Below are 19,245 nucleotides of genomic sequence, written 5' to 3'. Positions count from 1 at the left end.
ATTAATTATTTAAAAAAATTAAAAGCCATTGTAATTTGTAATATCAATACATCTATATTTCTTTTACCTTCTGAATCATTTCTTTTTTCTATATCGCCACCCCCCCCGGTTTCTCCTTCTTTTTTTTCCAAGGTGTTTACGAGGACATTTTTTTGTTTTTATTTTTACCCTATCTTGCACCCCACCCACGTGTGTTTCCTCCTCTTTTTGTTCCCCCCTCCCTTTCTTTAGAATGTGAATATTATTAGAGCTTAAGTAAAAGTGAAAAAGAAGAAACAACAAAAGTGGGGAGACACACCCACCCTCCCTGGGGAAGCCTCCCTTTCCTCCTTTGGGCTCTATTTCTGACCCCTTTTGAGCTCCTTACCTAAATTCATATTTCTTGAAGTGCGCTATTACTCTTTAAATTACGGAGGTAACTATATATTCTGCATTTAGATTTGTGTTACAGATTGAATCTTGATCTGATCACGCATAAGCTCCATGAGTGCTTCTACTTTCTTCGGGTCTTTGAGATTATGCATTTTATTCCTCCACATTATTCTAAGAGAGGCAGGACATTTCATCTGTACGGTTGCGCCTAGAGATTTTAGTTCTGGCATCAACTGTCCTAGTTCCCACTGCCTGTCCTGGGTGACTTTTGCGATGTCAGATCGGAAATAAAGATAACCTCCTGGACGTAAATGGGCTACGTACGAAGAGTAGACGGAGAAAGATCTTAGAATACTTAAAATCAATAGATAGTGAGATAATAATACTACAGGAAACACACCTTTTGAAGAAAGAGTTGGAGGAGATCGTGAAAAACTTGAGGTGGGTGGACTCGTATGTATGCACTAATCAAGATTGTGTCACAAAGGGAATTGCTATTTTATTTAAAAATTCCTTGAAAGCTAGATTAGAATCCGTAGAAATGGACCCTAAGGGAAGATGGGCGATAGCTAACATTAGAATGCTCAATCAGTCTCTATCGGTGGTGGGATATTACGGCCCGGACCTAGATGACCCTTCTCCTCTGCAGACTTTGTTTAATCATTTAATCTCTGTACCAGGCTCGCTTATTATGGGAGGGGATTTTAATATCATCCCGGACCCGAAAGCTGACCGATTTCCAAGAGGGAATCAAGCAAACCTGCCAAAAATTAGAGAATGGTTGAAAATCTATAAAAGGGACCTAAATCTAATTGACATTTGGAAAGAAAAGGGAGATAAGATAGAGAACTTTACGTTCAAGAACAAAAAGTTAGGGATACAATCTAGAATAGATTTTTTTCTAATAGACCAAGGTCTGTTAGAAAAGACTCAACAAGTAGTTCATCTACCAGCACATCTTTCAGATCACTCTGCGGTCAAATTGACACTATCACTAAAAGAAGTAATGAAACCTCCAAGGTGGACATTGGACCGCTCGATTCTCTTAAATCCTGATATTGTTACTAAACTTAGGCAAGAAACTAAAAGCTTTTTTGAGATAAATAACAAGAGTGCCCCATCTCATATAGTTTGGGACTCCTATAAAGCAGTGATTAGAGGAGTGATTTTGGGTCTTGCCTCTCATAAATCAAAAGAGCTTAAAAAAGAGATCCAAAAGATAGAAGATAAGATCATCGTAATAGATCAACAGATTTTAACAGACTCTGGGGGCCGGAACTAGAATTAGAAAGAACTAAGCAAAAGACAAACTTTCTGAGATCCTGGAAGATAGAATCAGAGAAAGATGGGATTGCAGTAAGTTGGCCCATTATGAATACGGGGAAGGCTGTGGAAAACTACTAGCGTGGAAGACGAGAACAGAAAGGTCCAGAAATAAAATCGCTTACATAGACCCTAGTAATTCAGCGCATAATGGAGCAGAAGAAGAAATAATAAGGCAAGAATTCACAGCTTTCTTCGGGAATCTTTATTCTGAGGATTGTAATCCAACAGTGGAAGAGATAAATAGATTTCTAGACACACAAAATCTTCCTAATTTATCACAAGAGATGAAAGATGAGTTAAACTCCGAAATCACTACGGAAGAAGTAAAGGGAATCATAAGAAATCTAAAAAGAGGTAAGGCCGCAGGTCCAGATGCCCTTCCAAATGAGCTATATATTAAATTAAAGGACACCTTAGTGACACCTCTTACTTCCCTCTTTAATAAAAATCTTTCTGGAAAATTGCAGCCTCCCAGAGTCTTGGAATGATGCAACTATCACAGTCCTACTAAAACCAGGTAAAAATCCTAAGAAATGTGAGTCGTATCGCCCTATATCTATTTTAAATTGTGACTATAAAATCTTCACCCAAGTAATGGCGAAGAGACTCGGACGAGTAGTGGGCTCCTTGATTAACTCTAATCAAAAAGGGTTTGTGGCGGGAAGAAATCTACAAGAATTAACTCGTGAGCTAATTGGAGCAGTGGATATAGCTACAAGTGAGAAATTACCTCTGCCCATAATTACTGTCGACGCTGCAAAAGCGTTCGACAGAGTTAATTGGATCTATCTAAGTGAGGTGTTAAAAAAGTTTGATGTAGGAATTAATATCTTAAAGATGGTAGAAAATATTTACAATTTACCTAAGGCCAGAATATTAATAAACGAGGAGCTGACTGATCAAATCTCGATTAAGAGGGGAACACGCCAGGGGTGTCCCTTATCCCCAATACTATTTAATCTATACATTGAGCCCGCAGCGGAATGTCTAAGGAATCATCCTGATATTGCCCCCTTTTCATACCAAGATTGGCATAAAAAAGTGTCTCTTTATGCCGATGACCTCATGATTTTCACCTCTGATCTAAAGGAGGCTCTCATATCTTCTGAGGAAACATTAACAAAGTTTGGGAAAATATCGGGCTACTTAATTCTTTTTTTATTTTTTTTATTTGTTTTTATTGCAGAATTAGAAACCATTGCATATAATAGATCAACCAGCACACTCATGGTGTCCCCACGCATGGATAAAATAAACAGTAAACCGTACACAGCCATTTAGCCCGCATCCCGGAGGCCGGGCGGCGTATTAATCCACACTTCCAGCGAGAACATCACAGTGAGCATCCCGTAGGGATAATTGGTCAATAACATCTTTATGTATCTGCATTTTACCCCCCTAAACTCCTAACCCCACCCCCACACCAGCCAGTATTCTCTAGCATTCCAGTTAGGCGACTGTTACTCGTAATCCAGGACCCAAACCCATCTAATGATGGACACCTATCATGTTGGTCTAATGTGTCCCTATACCACCCTCGATGCCTATCTGGGCCCTCCTGTCACGCTAGGGACATGTCCAACCCCGGGAGTAACCGCTGTGCCTTTTGACCTGGGCCTCGGTGCCTAACACTGCCCCCAAACAACCCCCAAACAACGCCCTCTCCCCCCCCCCCCCCCCCTTGCAACCGCTGACGATATGGGCCTTATTCCTAACACTGCAATGGGGCTCGCTACAGATCGAGTGATGCCGTTACACTCTCAAGCCTCATGGAGCCCGGATACACAAATAGCTTATTCTTCGTCCTCCACCATGGAATCACGCAACGCCTGGACTATCATCTCCCACGCCCTCGCCATTTCTAAGCTCTTTTCATTATCAATCTTGACCGCCTGTCTCATTCGGAGCACACTCTCACATTCAGACCATCTCAGCAGTTCATTCACCCATCTCCTCACTGACGGTCCCTCCTTGGACTTCCAGTGCCAAGTAATTTCTCTCTGCGCCAGTATGAGCCCCAGATCAATGAATTTACTCGTCACCTTAGTGTTCTTCGTGTGTGGGAACCAGAGCAACAGACACGCCGCCATGTCAAAATCCACCTCCCGATCAGTCACCGCATTCAGGAGTTCCCCAACCTCCAGCCAATATGTCTCCACCTTTGGACAGCTCCACAACAAGTGATCCATGTCAACCTCTAATGCCAGGCACCTCGGGCATCGCGCCTCCTGCACCCGAAAATACAGTTTGATCTTCTCCGGGGTCAGGTAGGCCCTATGCAGGACATAAAAGTGTACCTGTTGAAAGCGTGCATTCCTTGTCCCTTTCCGTGTTCGCTTCAGGATATGTCCCCACACCGTGTCTGGGATGGGCCTACCTATACTAACCTCCCATTTCGATTTCAGGCCTAGGAGCGGATCCAACCCCTCATGCAACATCCTATTATGGAGGCAGGTCACCGCTTTAAATGTACCTGCGGCCATCACGACATACTGGCAGGCCATGGTCGTTTCCGGCTCAAGGAGTCCTCCTTTCCAGTGTTTCTGCACTGCCGCCACCACAGCCGCATGCAAGAGGAAGCTCCCCTCTGGCAGCCCAAACTGTTCCTGCAGCGTCTGAAAGGGGGCCAACGTTCCATCTACATACAGATCTCCCACCATCTGTAATCCCAGCTCTTCCCATTCCAACAGCGGAGACCAATCACCGCCATGCGGCAGCGCGGTCAACATTCCCAATGGTATCTCCGGAGCATAAGGTCGGGTCGTCTTTGCTCTCTTCAAACTCCTATGCCAACACAACCTGAGCGTCTTTTCCTCCATAGTGAGGCCTCTCAACTCCAGTTTCTGCTGCATAATTATGTAAGCCAGGACGTGACGTTGTATACCGTTCCCTCGCTCGTGTTCCGGCCCTCTAAACACCCTAGCCACGTGCTGCGTAAGAATCTGAAGCTGCGCAGCCAAATAGTACAATTCAAAATCGGGGACCGCCATCCCCCCTTCAAGCTTGGGTCTAAGCAAGGTGTTCAAAGCTACTCTACGTCGTCCGTGCCCCCAGAGGAAGTCCGTCATCATCGTCCGCAGGTCCTTAAAGATCCTCTGAGGAATCCAAACAGGCAGCGTGCGGAAATAATAAAGTAACCTTGGGAGCGCCACCATTTTCAATAGAGCCACTCTACCCAGTACTGATAAAGGGAGGGAGGACCAAAAGGATATACAGCCTCTCAGTGCTCTTATACAACGCCCTATATTACCCTCCAACAGATTCGCGACCTCATGGTAGATGCGGACTCCTAAATAAGTGAAGCAAGATGGCTCCCAGATCACACCCAAATCACGAGGGGGGGACTGTGTGTCCGCCCTAAGCGGAAAGATGCAAGTTTTCGTCCAATTCACCATAAGTCCCGACAACTGACCAAACTTGGATAACATATCCATCGCTCCCTCCAGAGCCCGCCCTGCATCTGCCAAGTACAGCAACAAGTCATCCGCATATAGAGATATATAATGCGATTGCTCACCTTGTTCAATCCCCCGGTACAGGACTCCTGATCTGGCTCGCTCCGCCAATGGTTCCATTGCTAGTGCAAACAGCAACGGGGATAGCGAACACCCCTGTCTCGTCCCTCTACAGGCCGGATAATCCGAAGATACCAGAGTGCCCAGGCGCACCCTCGCTGTTGCCGAGGAATATAACACTTTCGTCCATCTACTAAACCCCTCGCCAATACCAAACTTCGCCAGTACTTCTTCCAAGTAGACCCATTCCAGGCTATCAAAGGCTTTTTCAATATCCACAGACAACACTGCCGGGTCACCTTCGGTGTCCGCAGCGCCATCCAATATCCCAATTAGGCGACGAATATTTAGCGTTGTGTTCCTTGTAGGGATGAACCCTGCTTGGTCCCTGTGCACCAGCCTAGTCATATGTGGAGCCAACCTGGTGGCTAGAATACGGCTCAGTATCTTATAGTCTACTGTCATCATGGACAAAGGCCTATATGACTTTACATCCGATGCCTCCCTACCGGGCTTCAACAATGGTACTACCAGCGCCTCCCTCATCGACCTGGGCAGGTACCCCAGTCTTCTAGCCTCCTCGTACACCACCAGTAATCTGGGTGCCAAACTATCCACGTATTTCTGATAAAATTCAATCGGCAGGCCATCTACCCCAGGCGTTTTGTTCCTCGCCATATGTTTAATGGCCGCCCTGATCTCGGTGAGCGTGATAGGCCCTCCTAATTCCTTCGCATCATCGTCATCCAGCACTGGCAGCTGCATCGATTCCAAGTAATCACTAATCTCTGTGGCCTCCACCCCCAGGTGGCATTCATATAACTTTGCATAATATGTCCGAAAACACTCCATCACCGCTGTCTGCGAATAAACCACCTCCCCCGATTCAGTTTTTATGCTCAAGATTGGGCAGCCTCTGATTTCTGGATTAGCGATCCTGGCAAGGAGCGTGCCCACTTTATCCCTCTCGGCATGCGCTTTAATGATATATTGCCTATAATCATAACTTCTCAGCCGTTCCGTTTCAGTCGCCACTACCTCTTTGGCTTCTAATAACCGGGCTTGTAAGTCCGGTCGGTCCGGTCTACGCCGTTCTAGATCCCTCAACTCCTCTTCCGCTTTTGCAAGCGCATTCAAAACTGACTGTCGTGCATTTGAGAACCTACCCATGCACACTCCTCTCACCACCACTTTCATCGTGTCCCATTCAGTAGACCTAGTATGAGCTGTACCCTCGTTTTCCTCAAAGTATTGGTCTATGCCTCGTTGGACCGCGTCACTAAACACCGAATCTTCCAAGGTGTCGGGCCGAAGCCGCCAAGTCGGGACTGCGGATCTCGCACGTTGCCACTGTATGAATACCAACAAGGGATTGTGATCCAAGATGGTCCTGGTCAGGTATTCTTTATGGGTGACCATAGCAGCCAGGGAACCACTGCACAGGACCGAATCGATCCTGACGTGTAAAGCATGGAGGGCCGAAAAAAAGGAATAATCCCTACCATCCTGATGTTGCTCCCGCCATACATCCAGCAGTCCCCACCTCTCTTGCCAATCCTTCCTATGTGCAGCTAGTCTACGTACCGGGGAATCAGCCAGTGGTGGGTGCGACCTATCCAGTGCCACATTAGTGATCGAATTAAAGTCCCCTCCTAGAATCACAGGGCCTGCCAAGAAGGAGGCCAGTGAGCACGACAGGCCATCAAAGAAGTGAGCCTGGTCAACATTTGGGGCATATACACAGCACAAAACCACATCCCGGCCATATAACCTCCCCCCTCAACCGCCACATATCTACCCTCAGGATCCACCAGCTGATTCACCACCTGGAACGGTATGCCCGCTCGAACCCATATCAGCACCCCTCTAGCGAATGCTGAATAAGTGGTGCCAAAAACCTGACCTCGCCACCTCTTCTGTAGCGCAGTACATTCTTGTTTAGTTAAGTGAGTTTCCTGTAACATTGCAATCTGGACACCCCGCCTCACCAGATAAGCATGCACTTTGTGGCGTTTAATCATTGTTCGCAGTCCTCGGACATTCCATGTTAGGCACTTCAAATTAGGTAACGTCCCCATGGTAATCCTTACTGATCCATTTCAGGTACATCCAGTCATTGCCCACATCGCTGCAGTTGCTCCCCCCCAAAATAATTGTAGAAAAAACTCCCCAAACCCCACTCCCCAGGACAGAGCCTAATAACCCAGTTTCAGCCCTGTTCCAAACCTTGAACTCAACACACATCAGTCTAATCTGTGGTCGCCACCACAGAAGGCCTTAAGGGCCCGAAGGGGGTGAGTTATCGCCGACCCAGGGCAGGCGGAGCCCTCACTCCGCGTCTTCCATCCCACACTGCTTATGCACCACCCTACCTGCCAGCCCTTCCAGTACTAGCTGAGTATTTCTCCGTAGAGCACAGTATCATAATTCCAAACATGAGTCATTCATTAAAGATCCCATCGGATGTCTGTGGGGTGACCGCAGGGCCCTTAGAGCTCTCCGCCTCCGATAGTTCTTCTCCAGTCCTGCCTCCGTCCTCACCAGAGTCCGATTCAACCAGTTCCCTCTCCTGTTGCGACCTCGTGATGCTCGCCGTTGCAGCCAGCGCCCCTCTCTTGTCCGCAGCCATTTGACCTTCCCGTTCCGCTCTCTTAAGCTTGTTGCGCGAACGGATTCGTTGAGACTTCCGGATCTGGAGCGGTTTAGGCCTCTCCCGCTGACTTTTACCGGTTCTGTCTGTGCCGGCGCGATACAACTCTAGCCACGACCACGCTTCATCAGGAGTCTGGAAAAATTGAGTGTTCCCATCCAGGATTACTCGCAGCTTAGCCGGGAAGAGCAATGAGTACTGAATGCCCTCCTCCCTCAGCTCCTTTTTTACCGCCAGGAAAGACGCTCTGCTCTTTTGAACTTCTTGCGTATAGTCCGGGAATATCGTAACTCGGCTATTTTCCACCTCAAATGGGCCCAGTGTTCGAGCTCTCTGGATTAACAGGTCCCGATCTTTATAGTGTAGGAGCTTCACCACCATCGGCCTAGGAGGGCGGCCGAGTGCCGGTGGGCGAGCTGGCACCCTATGTGCCCGTTCCAGTGAGAAGGATGAGAGGCCCTCCGGCGCCACTACCGTCCTAGGCCAGTTCTCCATATAGGCCACTGCATCATCCCCTTCGATTTTCTCCGGCAGGCCTACAACCCGTACGTTGGTCCGTCGATTACGACTTTCGGCATCCTCTGCTCGTCTCTCTAACGTGTCCAGGCGGCTGAGGATGTCCGTTATTTTATGTTCCGCGGTCACCACCGCCGGTTTCAGGTCTTGAAGCAGTTGCTCATGATCCTTTACTTTGTCCGATAGCTTGGCATGATCCGCCCTCAGGAGACCCAGCCCTGTAGCGACCTGCGCAATGTCCTGTTGCAAAGCCTCCTTAGTCGAAGTTATTGCCTCCAGAATATTATCTAGTCGCTGATTCAGCCGCTGCTCCTGCTCCATCATCAACGGAGAAGCTCGGGCCTCACCGTCACGGGACAGCGCAGTTGAGTCCTCCCGGCCCTGTTCCGCAATGGCCGCCCCTCCTGCAGCCGCCATTTTAGGTGCTTCGGGCGTCGTCATATGGCCGCCCCTGGCCTTCCTCCTGATCCCGTTATCCTCTGCCCGGGAGTTGTGCCCACCAACAACTATCGTAGGGCAGGCACCCCTTCCTTACCGGCGACTCCAATAACCAGGAATACCGGGGCCGCCCGCATCACAGTCGCCAGGACCGAGATAGGGAGGGGGGGGGGGGGGTTGGAGGTATAAGCGGGTATCGTACAAGCTGTGCCCCAGTCCAACACTGGCCTCCGCACCCCCAAGTCCACCTCCCAGGCCCGTTCAGGTACGCCCCAGCTGCACTAGACTCGCTGGAGGCGGTTCACACTGCAGTCCTAGTCCGGTCCGCCTCGGCCCTTGCACAGAGATCGCCGTCTTTTTACGCCGCCATTTTCCTCCCGCGTCGCACAGCACCTCCGACTTCTTCTTTCGGGTCTCGGCGGTATATTCGGTCTCCCGAGAGCTCTCAGCTGCTCTCCGATGGTTCCCCAATACTTCACAGAAGGATTTCGCCGATCAGGGATCCCCCAGGGTGTAGTTTTCAGGAGAAATAGCGGGACCTTGCGCGGAGCTGCAAGCTCACGCCGCCATCCCGATCGGCGTCCAAGCCACGCCCCAATATCGGGCTACTTAATAAACAAGACTAAGACAGAAACCATGACTTGGAACGAGAACTATCAAAGTCCTTATAATAAAGAAAAAATCAGATACTTGGGTATCGACTTGGTCAAAGATCTAGATAAGGTAGCACAAGCTAATCTCCAGAAGATACAGGGGGAAGTCAAGAGATTATTGAATATATGGAAAGGCCTACCCTTGACTATTTTGGGGAAATCAAATGTTCTAAAAATGTCAATCTTGCCTAAGTTTACATTTATTTTTGGTGCAATTCCGTTAGAATTCAATAGGGAGCACATAAAGAAAATCCAGGGAGAGTTATCGAGCTTTGTATGGTCATCTAAAAAACCCAGAATCGCTTGGGCTAAAATAAGGAGAAGGAAAAACCAGGGAGGGTTAGCTACCCCAGATATCCTGGAATATTGTAGAGCATTTCAATTTAAAAATATAAGAATTATGCTAGGTCCATATGAAGACTACCCATTATATTTACAGAAGTTAACCAAGAATACTAGCCACTTCCTGGGACTCCCTCTCAACTCCCCTAAAAACAGCAGGAATAACGACATGGGGACAACTGCTATATCAGAACAAAATCTTGGAGTGGGAGATTCTGAATCAAACCACAAATTCCTCACTTTCCAAATTTAAGTATTACCAACTCTCGAACTGGACAAAGTCCGTGAAGGAAACCAAGACTGGCAATATACTACTGGAAAAGAAAATGTTGGAAAAACCCTTCAAGAAGGAAATATCATTCTGGTACTGGGCTCTCATAGTTGCAGGGGAGGAGGAATTTCGGATACCGGAGAGAATTTGGGGGAAAGATCTGCCAACGCTGGATACGAACTACCTATGGCAAGTATCAATGAGCAAATGCTGGTCAATAGTAACATCTGCGGCATTAAAAAGAAACCATTTATATACCACCCACAGAGCTTATTGGACGCCGGAAAAATTATCCAAATTCAGCGGATCTACGGTGAAGTCCTGTCCAAAATGTGGTTTAACGAAGGCCAATGACCTGCATATGTTCTGGCAGTGCCCCCATCTCGACGGTTTCTGGAAGGAAGTGGTTAAGACTATTGAAGAGGTACTGGGAAAGCGGCTAACAGTGAGTATTGACTTAGTATTATTTGGGGTTTTTGGCTCTCCCTCAGTAGTCAAGCTAACAAAACATGAAGAAAATCTAGTGTTTATTTTGATTCTCTTGGCTAGGAGAGAGATTTGTTTAAAGTGGATCACCCCAATTCCACCGACTAAGGGTGAGTGGCTCACGACAATTTCAAAAATTTACAGTTTAGACAAAAAGAAGAAACCATTTTCTAAAAAATATAGATTTTGGGAGTTATGGGAGAATCATCATTCTGGCGGCTAAAGATTTAATGGAAATGGGGTGGCTCTATTGATGTTTTTTCTTTTTTCTTTCTTTTTTTCCTAAGTCCTATGATTAGTGCAAGCAACAATCCAACTAGTTTGAAGGCCAAATAGAGTAGCCAGAATGGCTAGCTCACCCAACCCCGGAGAGTAACCTTCAAAATAGTAATTGGAAGTAAGGGGCCCCAAAATTTCCCAGAAGGAAAAATTCCGGAATCCCATCAGGAAGGTGGGAAGGCAAGAGAATAAAGGGAAAGTGGGACCCTGATATCTCCTTACTTAAAAGTTGCAAAATGAGGACAAAAAAAATAAAAAAATATATCAATACATCTAAGTCACGTAAATACAAAACCTGTTGCATTACAAATGCTATAGGTGTCACATTTGTGAAAGTTATAACTATTGGCATTGTAAATGACAAAGCTATTAATTTAGCTATTTTCAAAACCAACACATAAATAAAAAAAAAATTAATTTACAAGACCAATAGCTCAAAGTTTCCTAATGCGAGACCTAGTGCATTGCAAATGCTTGTATTATTTTTTTGTTTTTTCTGTTATGATGACGTAGATTTCTTTTTGCGGTTGACTCTATTTATGCAGCATGCTTATTCCTGAAAGGTACCTCCCTTGGCAAGGCAACGGTGGCGGGATGTTATGACTGGGTTTATCATTCAGGAAGTTCCTGATTGCTCATGTTCGGGGGGGGGGCGAGGAGGGCAGGTTGTCAGGGGTGGGATGTGTGGGGGGGGGGGGCAGTTGGCAGTCCATGAAGGGAAGGCTGAATCTGTGATAGTTGCTCACATTTCTTTAACAAGCTTATATTTTAATAATGTGACTTGTGCATCCCAAAGGCTCGCTCTGTGGGCGTCTTTGATATTTTTTCTATTTTCCTTATTTACAGGATTTTTGACTTATGGATTTAATGTTACCATATTGTGGTGAATACTACTAATCTTAAAATGTTATCCATGAACATTTGTGGGTTAAACAATACCCAAAAAAGGCAAAAGGTAGCCCAAAGTTTACGGCAGTCGGGGGCTAATTTAGTATGTCTCCAAGAGACACACAGAAGGGTCCCAATTGTATCTATTAAACAGCTTAGATATAAAGTCATTGGGGGAACTACACAAGGGACCCGTACCAGGGGTGTAGCCACTTTAGCCCGGTATAACTATCTCCCTCAATCCCTTCGAACTAAGTCAGATCCCCAAGGGAGATGGGTGCTTACCAAATGTTGTATTACCCCTACATTCTTATTTACCTTGTGTTCTATCTCTAGGAGTGTTTTAGATGACTCTACTGGGATTAATCAAATCTCCGCCGAACTGGCTTACTGGCCTCTCCCTATCATCTTGTGTGGGGATCTCAATATTAACTTACCTTCTAACTGGGGAGATAACCCACAATGCCTCCAGACTTTCCGCAAATTAATTATAGCGAAATTGAATTACTCCCCCTTATTCTTTCTGATCACAATCCCCTAAGTCTCAATATCCGGGGGTTGATTACATTGAAGGAAACCTCTTCCTGGAGTTTTGAAATAGCACTCCTACAGGATGAAGGCTACCAGTCCCATATGAAACAATGGATAAAGTTTTTTTCTTGACAACAATCTAGGCACAGCCCCTACCATGGTAGTTTGGGATACTTTAAAAGCCTGTGTTCGCGAGGAAACTTTACAATATTCAATCAATAAATATAAATTAGAGAAAGCCCAACTGATGGAACTACAAATTAAACTAGCTAAAATGGAGGAAAACCTTGTTTCAGTCATTCAGTCTAATGGTGAGACCGACCTGGCACAATTGGCGGTTGCGGCTGCTAGGGCAGAGATTTGCTCAGTACTGGCTGATGAAGCCGCCTCCAAATGGGCTGCGGCTCGGGAAAAACCATACAAATGCAGTGAAAGAATTGGTCATAAGCTGACTATGAGACCTAGGTTACAGGTTTCAGCCAGTGAAATTCAAAAAATTAAAACATCTGCAGGAACTATCACCAGTGATCTGAAGAAATTTGGGCAGCCTTCTGTAAATTTTTTCAAGACCTATATTCTGAAAGTGTGGGCGAGCAATCAGATCTTAGCTGCCACCTAGATACCTATCTAGATTCAATATCGTTAGCAACGATGAGTAGAGAAGAGCGCGAGCTATTTGAACTCGCTCCATCCTGGGAAGAGATTGTTAGATCTCTGCATAGCCTGCTAGATAGGAAAGCTGCTGTGCCCGATTGTATCCCAGTGGAATTTTATAAGGTTTTTCTCCCACAAGTTAAGTTATTCTTAAGAATGTAGTGACTCAAATCTTTCAGGGTGTCTCTCCCCCTCAATCTTGGTCTACAGTCAAGATTATAGTGTTCCCCAAAAAAGATAAACCGTCAACGGAGATGGGCTCATATCGGCCAATCACCCTAATTAATGGTGACTCGAAAGCGTACTCTAAAATTCTTGCCTTGCAGCTCGGCCAGAATCAAAGGTCTAGTATTGAGGTGGCAGCATGGCTTTATCCCTGCTAATGACCCAACAGAACATATTCGCAGACTCATTACTCTGCTTGACGCCTCACAAGTTTCGGGAGACCCAATTGCCACAATCCTCCTAGATGCCGAAAAAGCATCTGATCGGGTTTCCTGGAACTACTTGTGGTTTGTCATGCAGAGAATGAACTTTGGGATCAATGCCATTCAAGCTATTAACCACATGGCTGCTAGGCGTTTTCCCGTCCTGTGCTGAGATATGCAGGATGCCATTATTCATGACGAGCTGGCCTTGTCATCCGCGCACGGCAGGTAAGCGCCATGACGAGCCCAGCTCGTCATTAGCTTCGAAGGGGTTAAGGCATTATACATTACCCCCATGGCTAGGGTATCTATCAATGGGGGATTGACAGAACTGATTAAAATCATGCGGGGGACCCGTCAAGGGTGTCCCTGTTCCTCATTGCTTTTCGCCATCTACAATGATCTGCTTATTAAAAAACTAGAAGCCAATCAGGCTATACCACCTGTAAGCAGATTTGGCCTAGAATCTAAAATCAAGGCGTATGCCGATGATTTGGCCCTGGTTACACTGGATCCAAAGAATGCCATCCCAGTAATCTAAGCTGAGGCTTGGCTCACTATCCGGATATAAACTAAATACAGGAAAAACTCAAATCTAATCAATAGCAATGTTATCTGGAACAATGAAAGGGTAATGGTCAAAGCCAAATATCTGGGTATTAACATCTTAGCCAATACTGATCTCATAATTAATTAATTGTGTGCTTATATAGCGCTGGAATCACTCCCGAAGGGGTACCTCCGCGCTTCGACCGCTGCGAAACCCTTCCTGGCTACCCTGAGAGATGGTCCCTTAATGGGTATCTCCAGGGTGAGACCAGGCATCCCCGGCGGTCTGGTGGGGCCGTTAGTGAAGATGAGGCAAGCTAGTGCCCAGAGTTGCCGAGTGTGATCGCTGATCAGAGTGGGCACCGAGGCGAGAGAATTATCGAGTCCGCTGACCCTGGTCCAGAAACCTGCCGCGTCGGGAATCGAACCCTGGTCGCGGGCCGTCCTCTGCTCTCGGGTCTGCCGCCTCTAACCAGTGAGCCACACTACTTCACTACCAGTGAGCCACACTACTTCACATAGTAAATCATAACACAGACCCTCTTATTGCTAAGTCACGGAAAGCCCTGAATCGCCTCAACAACTTACATCTATCTATCGTTGGGCGTTGTAATTTTCTAAAAATTATTTAGGGCCATACCCATAGAGTTTAATAAGCCGACACTTACAAGGTTTGAAAGGTTATTCTCCAAATTCGTATGGGCATTCTCCCAACCTAGAAGGGCTTTAACATTTTTGTCTTTACCTCGGAATAAAAGGGGGTGGGCCCTCCCCAATTTAAAACTCTATTATTGGGCTACAGTCCTGCAAACATGCCCCATATTACAAGATTTCTCCCCTCTGCCAGTTGGTAGTTTGCCTTCACCTTTTGAACTCCTGCTTGGACCCGACGCTTGGGGTTGCTTGTGATGGCAGCTAGAACCTGGCTACTATAAAAGGGCGAAATTTAACTCTCTTCTTGGGGTTTATAAGGTTTTTTTCATCCATACACAAGTTTCTTGGTATTGATAGACTAAACTTCTATACCCCTATTAGAAATAACTCTAACCTCCAGGATTTTTTTTAGCTCATTCTATCTCTAAAATTGGATAATTAAAGGAGTAAAGAAACTAGGAGACCTCTGTTCAGCTGATGATGTCTTGGCGTTTGAAGACCTTCAATCCCTTTACAATTTAGACAAGAGGGAATCCTTTAAGTACTTAGCTGTTAATTCTTTCTTATCGCGAAAGACTGGGGGCCCGTCCGGCTTCACCAAGTGTAATTTGATAGAGAAGTTCTGTGGAGATTCGATACCAAGTATCGGAGTTATTTATAATAATTTTAACACCTTGATGCCTGATGATCTAGTTTTAATATCCACTAAGTGGCAACAGAAATTGGACATCACCAATAATGCTTTCTTACTCACAGTTGAATTCGCTCAAAGCAATTTGCTATTCTCTAATCTTCAGGCGCAGTTCTATAAGACTTGTTTTTTATATTTCACTCCTAGCAAGATTGCAAAATGGGGTTCCGGTAAAGAAACATACTGTCCTCGCTGCGCTGAGTTTGAAGCTGATTCAATACATGTGTTAAATTTGTACCATTAATAAATCAAATCCAGCACTTTCTGGGACAGGTGCTATCTCATAATTTGGTGCTGGCTTCCTCCCCGATAATGTTGGGTATAACGGAATCGATTGACCGAAAGAAGGGATGGGCACTACTATTCATTGCCATGGCCGTTCTTAGGCTATGCATTGCTTCTACTTGGATGGATCCTGACCCCCCAGTCTTTACACATTGGCTAGCCCGTTTTTCCTCAAATCATTCATTAGATAAGGCAATATATGCTAAAAAGGGACTTAGATTAAAAAAAAGGGACCAGTAATCTGGGGTCCCCTTTCTCACTGGCTAACCCACCAAGGATAAATGTGGGAGAGATTAAAGAACAAGCTATCTCCACCTACATTTATGTACAAGTCAACTTTCTTAGTTTAGCTTGGTTGCTTTGGTATATATTTTTCTTTTTTTTCTCTCTGTGAAACTCGATAAATATTTATCCTGTAGTGATGCCCTATTTCTTATTATTGTACTGCTGCACTGGTCACTTTATTTATGGATTGTTCTTTCTTAAAGGTGTGAAGAGGAAAATAATAATAATAATAATTCTTATCTACTTAAGGTTCTTGCTGCTGTGGGATAAAAATTGCCCAAATGAACTACTGATCTTGATGTATTGTACAGTGGGATATTTGTGATAAGACTGCATTTTACTACGATTTTGCTTCCCTAGAAACGGCCTTCTATATATACTCTCTACCTGCCAGGGGAGGTGGGGTTGCTACACTCTGTTCATTTTCTCCTCGTTGTAAGGTATTTACTGTTTTTTTCACTGCAATTGAAAAATAAAAAATACATTAAAAAAAGAAACTGGTTACACAGATTTTTGGGAAATTCTGGCATGCATAAACACATGTTACTAAATGATGCTGAAAAGAAATGGTACCCGAAAGTTTATAGTAGTTTAGCTAAACGTTTTTTCTTCCTCCTTTCATTTTTTTATGAACATTGTTTTTGTTTTAAAGAAAAGAATCATCAATCTTGCTTTCATGCTTCCGCAAATGTTTGCATCATATTAGAGAGACTGCAAACTTAGAAAACGTGTGTACACATTTTTATACTAGAAACAGGGTCAGTAGTGCAGTCAGAGCTTACAACATTTACTTAGAGCGCTCCCCCTAATAATGAAGACTTTAAATTAATGAACCATAAATACAAGTTTGAACAGCATTAACATATGGACAAACATATTACCTTCACTGCAGATGGTGCCCTTCCCTGATCTAGAATGTGGTACTGCAAACGGGCAGCCAACGGGTTTGTGCTGCAGGGGGTTAGGCCTACTTGTCCCAAGGAAAAAAATACACATGAAAATCTGTTGCCCTTGACCCCAAACAATATGTCATGGGCGTCTGGCTATAGGAATTCCACATTCCTGATAGCGATGCTGCACAGCAGTGTGGATGCCGGTAGCATGGGTAACTGGTATTGGCAAACCAATAGGTCCCAAAATAGAGACCTATTGGCTTTGCCAATGCTTGTTTTCTGTGTGATCTGAGAGAGGTAAGTGTTTCTGTGGAATGTTTTTCAGGGTGGGTTTGTTTGTTCTTTTTGGTGTTAGTGCAAACGTTTACAAATTGTAATCCTGCATTTTTGCTGTTTTTTCTTTTTAGACTATTGGTGCTGCTTTTGTTGCCAAAACGGTTTCGGTTGATGGAAAAGTAATAACCCTGGGAATCTGGGTAAGTACCCGTTTGTGGGCAGAGCGGTGATAGCTGGAATAGTGCCGGATGCATTTAGTTGATGATTACTTTGACGGAGAATAGCTTTTGCTGTCTGTCATCAGGGAAAATAATTGACACCCATTTAACTTTCTCCAAATCATGTTTCCATGTGCATGCTAGTTTCTCTGTATCTGGGATTTTTTGCTTGTTAAGGTACTGCAAGGTATACATACCCTCGGAGACCTATCTCCAGATATTTTGGACGTTATTGTAATGTCTCTGACATGTTACCAAATTGTCGATTCCCTTCTGGGTGATTGTTTGAAATTGCTACCTGGGTTCCAGAAATTGTGGGCAGTGACATTCGAATAAGATGTGGAGAATGGTGCAGTTTGTAAAATGTTGGTGCCACTACTGCTCCATTTACAGTAATACACAGCAATCTGTTTCCCCAGTTTGATTTCTGACAGAAAAGAACACTCTGAAGAATGAAGAACAAACTGAGCTGTTAAGCACCTGTCACTGAATGCAAATCCGTTTTCCCTCAAGTGACTTTGACTTTTGCGCGCGCAGCAGACACAGCTAAACCTATGCGTGATCAGAGTTTTATTTGCCACCTTTTTCATTAGAAGTTTTTATGTTCAAGTGATACTCATTGTCTGTGCTACAATGACTAGAGTACTTTGCTCTCTCTGCCTCTGTGCCCATGAGCATTACCTTGAGCGCAAGATTTAAATGTTCCAAGTGGCACATCAACCCCCTGCTGATAGGTGCATGATAGGTGCACCTGCCCATCACTCCTACATCATTGTGTAAGCAAACTAGTGGAGTATGAGAGCTGCAAAACTTACTGCTCTAGAAATTAGGGCTTCCCTCGGAGGAGAAACTGGGGCTAAGTTTCAGAAGCTAGTTTGTTCAGTTGTTTTTGTGTGTGTACTCGTGGTTGTTTCAGGTGGTTGGGTTTAAATATGCCAATTATCTATACACTTGATTCAGCATCAGAGGTGTCTGTGCGCTTGCTTGGACATGGTAGCAACTTGCATATGCTGTTGTTGTGTTTTTTTTACAAAGGTTTGCTATGTGAGCTGAATAATTTGTTTGAATGTGGTTTCTGGGTTGGACTAACCTTATGTTTAGGTCTTGACTCAAAACAGTTGCCTGTGCTATTAGGCGCTGGGAAGTAGAGTTCTTCGGCAGACATGAGAATAGAGCATTAAGGTAGTTTATTCCCTTTCTAGCTGTAATGGTCTTTTGGCTCTTCAGCAGTAAGGTGCGAAAACACAGTTGTTAATTACAACTGTAGGAATCTTATGTTTTGTATACCATGTTATGCACCATTTACATAGTTTCTTCTTGCCCTTGGTGCTTTAGGAGTTTGTCATAGCTGAGGGTGCTCCTTTTGGTAGAGCAGCTTATCAACCTTCCAGCAAACCAATGTATGTTGGTAGTATCCCCTGTGTTGGTAATGGTATATGTTCTGCTTTGCATGTTTCAAAGTTAGCATTTTTGAATTCCCGGAAACACAGAATTTATATGCTTTTGGAAGGTGTACATGCCTGCTGTCTCTCTGTATGGAATTTTTCCTAGCCAGTGTTTCTTTCGGGGAATTGGGCTGTGCAACCTTTCGACTAATATGTGTGCGGTATTTATATTAGTTCTTACCGTGTGAAGAACATGCTATGTGTCTTTGGGTGAGTAGTTCAATGAGAGGAATAATAGCACTCGCGGATGCCCTTTGTTGTCAAAATACATGGAGGAGCCGAGACCTCATATAAGTAAAGTTAAGGATTGACACGTGTTTCAAAATTTGTGGGTTTTGCTAGGTACGTGGAGAGAAATGGACAAACTCACACAGATATAGCAGGAGATGTCCTGTGGAACGGTAGCTAAATCGCTGCTCGTTCTGTAGTAGGGGATCTCTGTGTATAGTCATAATCTAGTGAATAGTCCCGCCCATGTGCGTGGACCCTGGAGCAATCAAAAATAATCTCTTACAGTGTCAAAAAATGCAGAAATGCATAGACACTTAAGAGAGAATTTAAAGACAGATAATGCAGCCTAAAAAGGCTACACTGTCCAGT

The 19,245-nt window shown here is 44.9% G+C and overlaps 1 protein-coding gene across 1 annotated transcript in view; it reads left to right on the top strand.

Moving 5' to 3' along the window:
- RAB24 (RAB24, member RAS oncogene family) overlaps window positions 1-19,245 on the top strand; it is a 235,674-nt gene that overhangs the window by 31,817 nt on the left and 184,612 nt on the right. Inside the window, exon 3 of the mRNA XM_086931782.1 lies at window positions 17,114-17,182. Coding sequence (XP_086787908.1) covers window positions 17,114-17,182 — 69 coding nt within the window. The remainder of the gene's footprint in view (window positions 1-17,113; window positions 17,183-19,245) is intronic.

Source organism: Lissotriton vulgaris, chromosome 7 (genome assembly GCF_964263255.1).
Source record: "Lissotriton vulgaris chromosome 7, aLisVul1.2, whole genome shotgun sequence".
Classification (NCBI taxonomy): Eukaryota; Metazoa; Chordata; class Amphibia; order Caudata; family Salamandridae; genus Lissotriton; species Lissotriton vulgaris.
The sequence above is the reverse complement of the archived record's forward strand: the minus strand, read 5'-3'. Positions and strand labels throughout refer to the sequence as shown.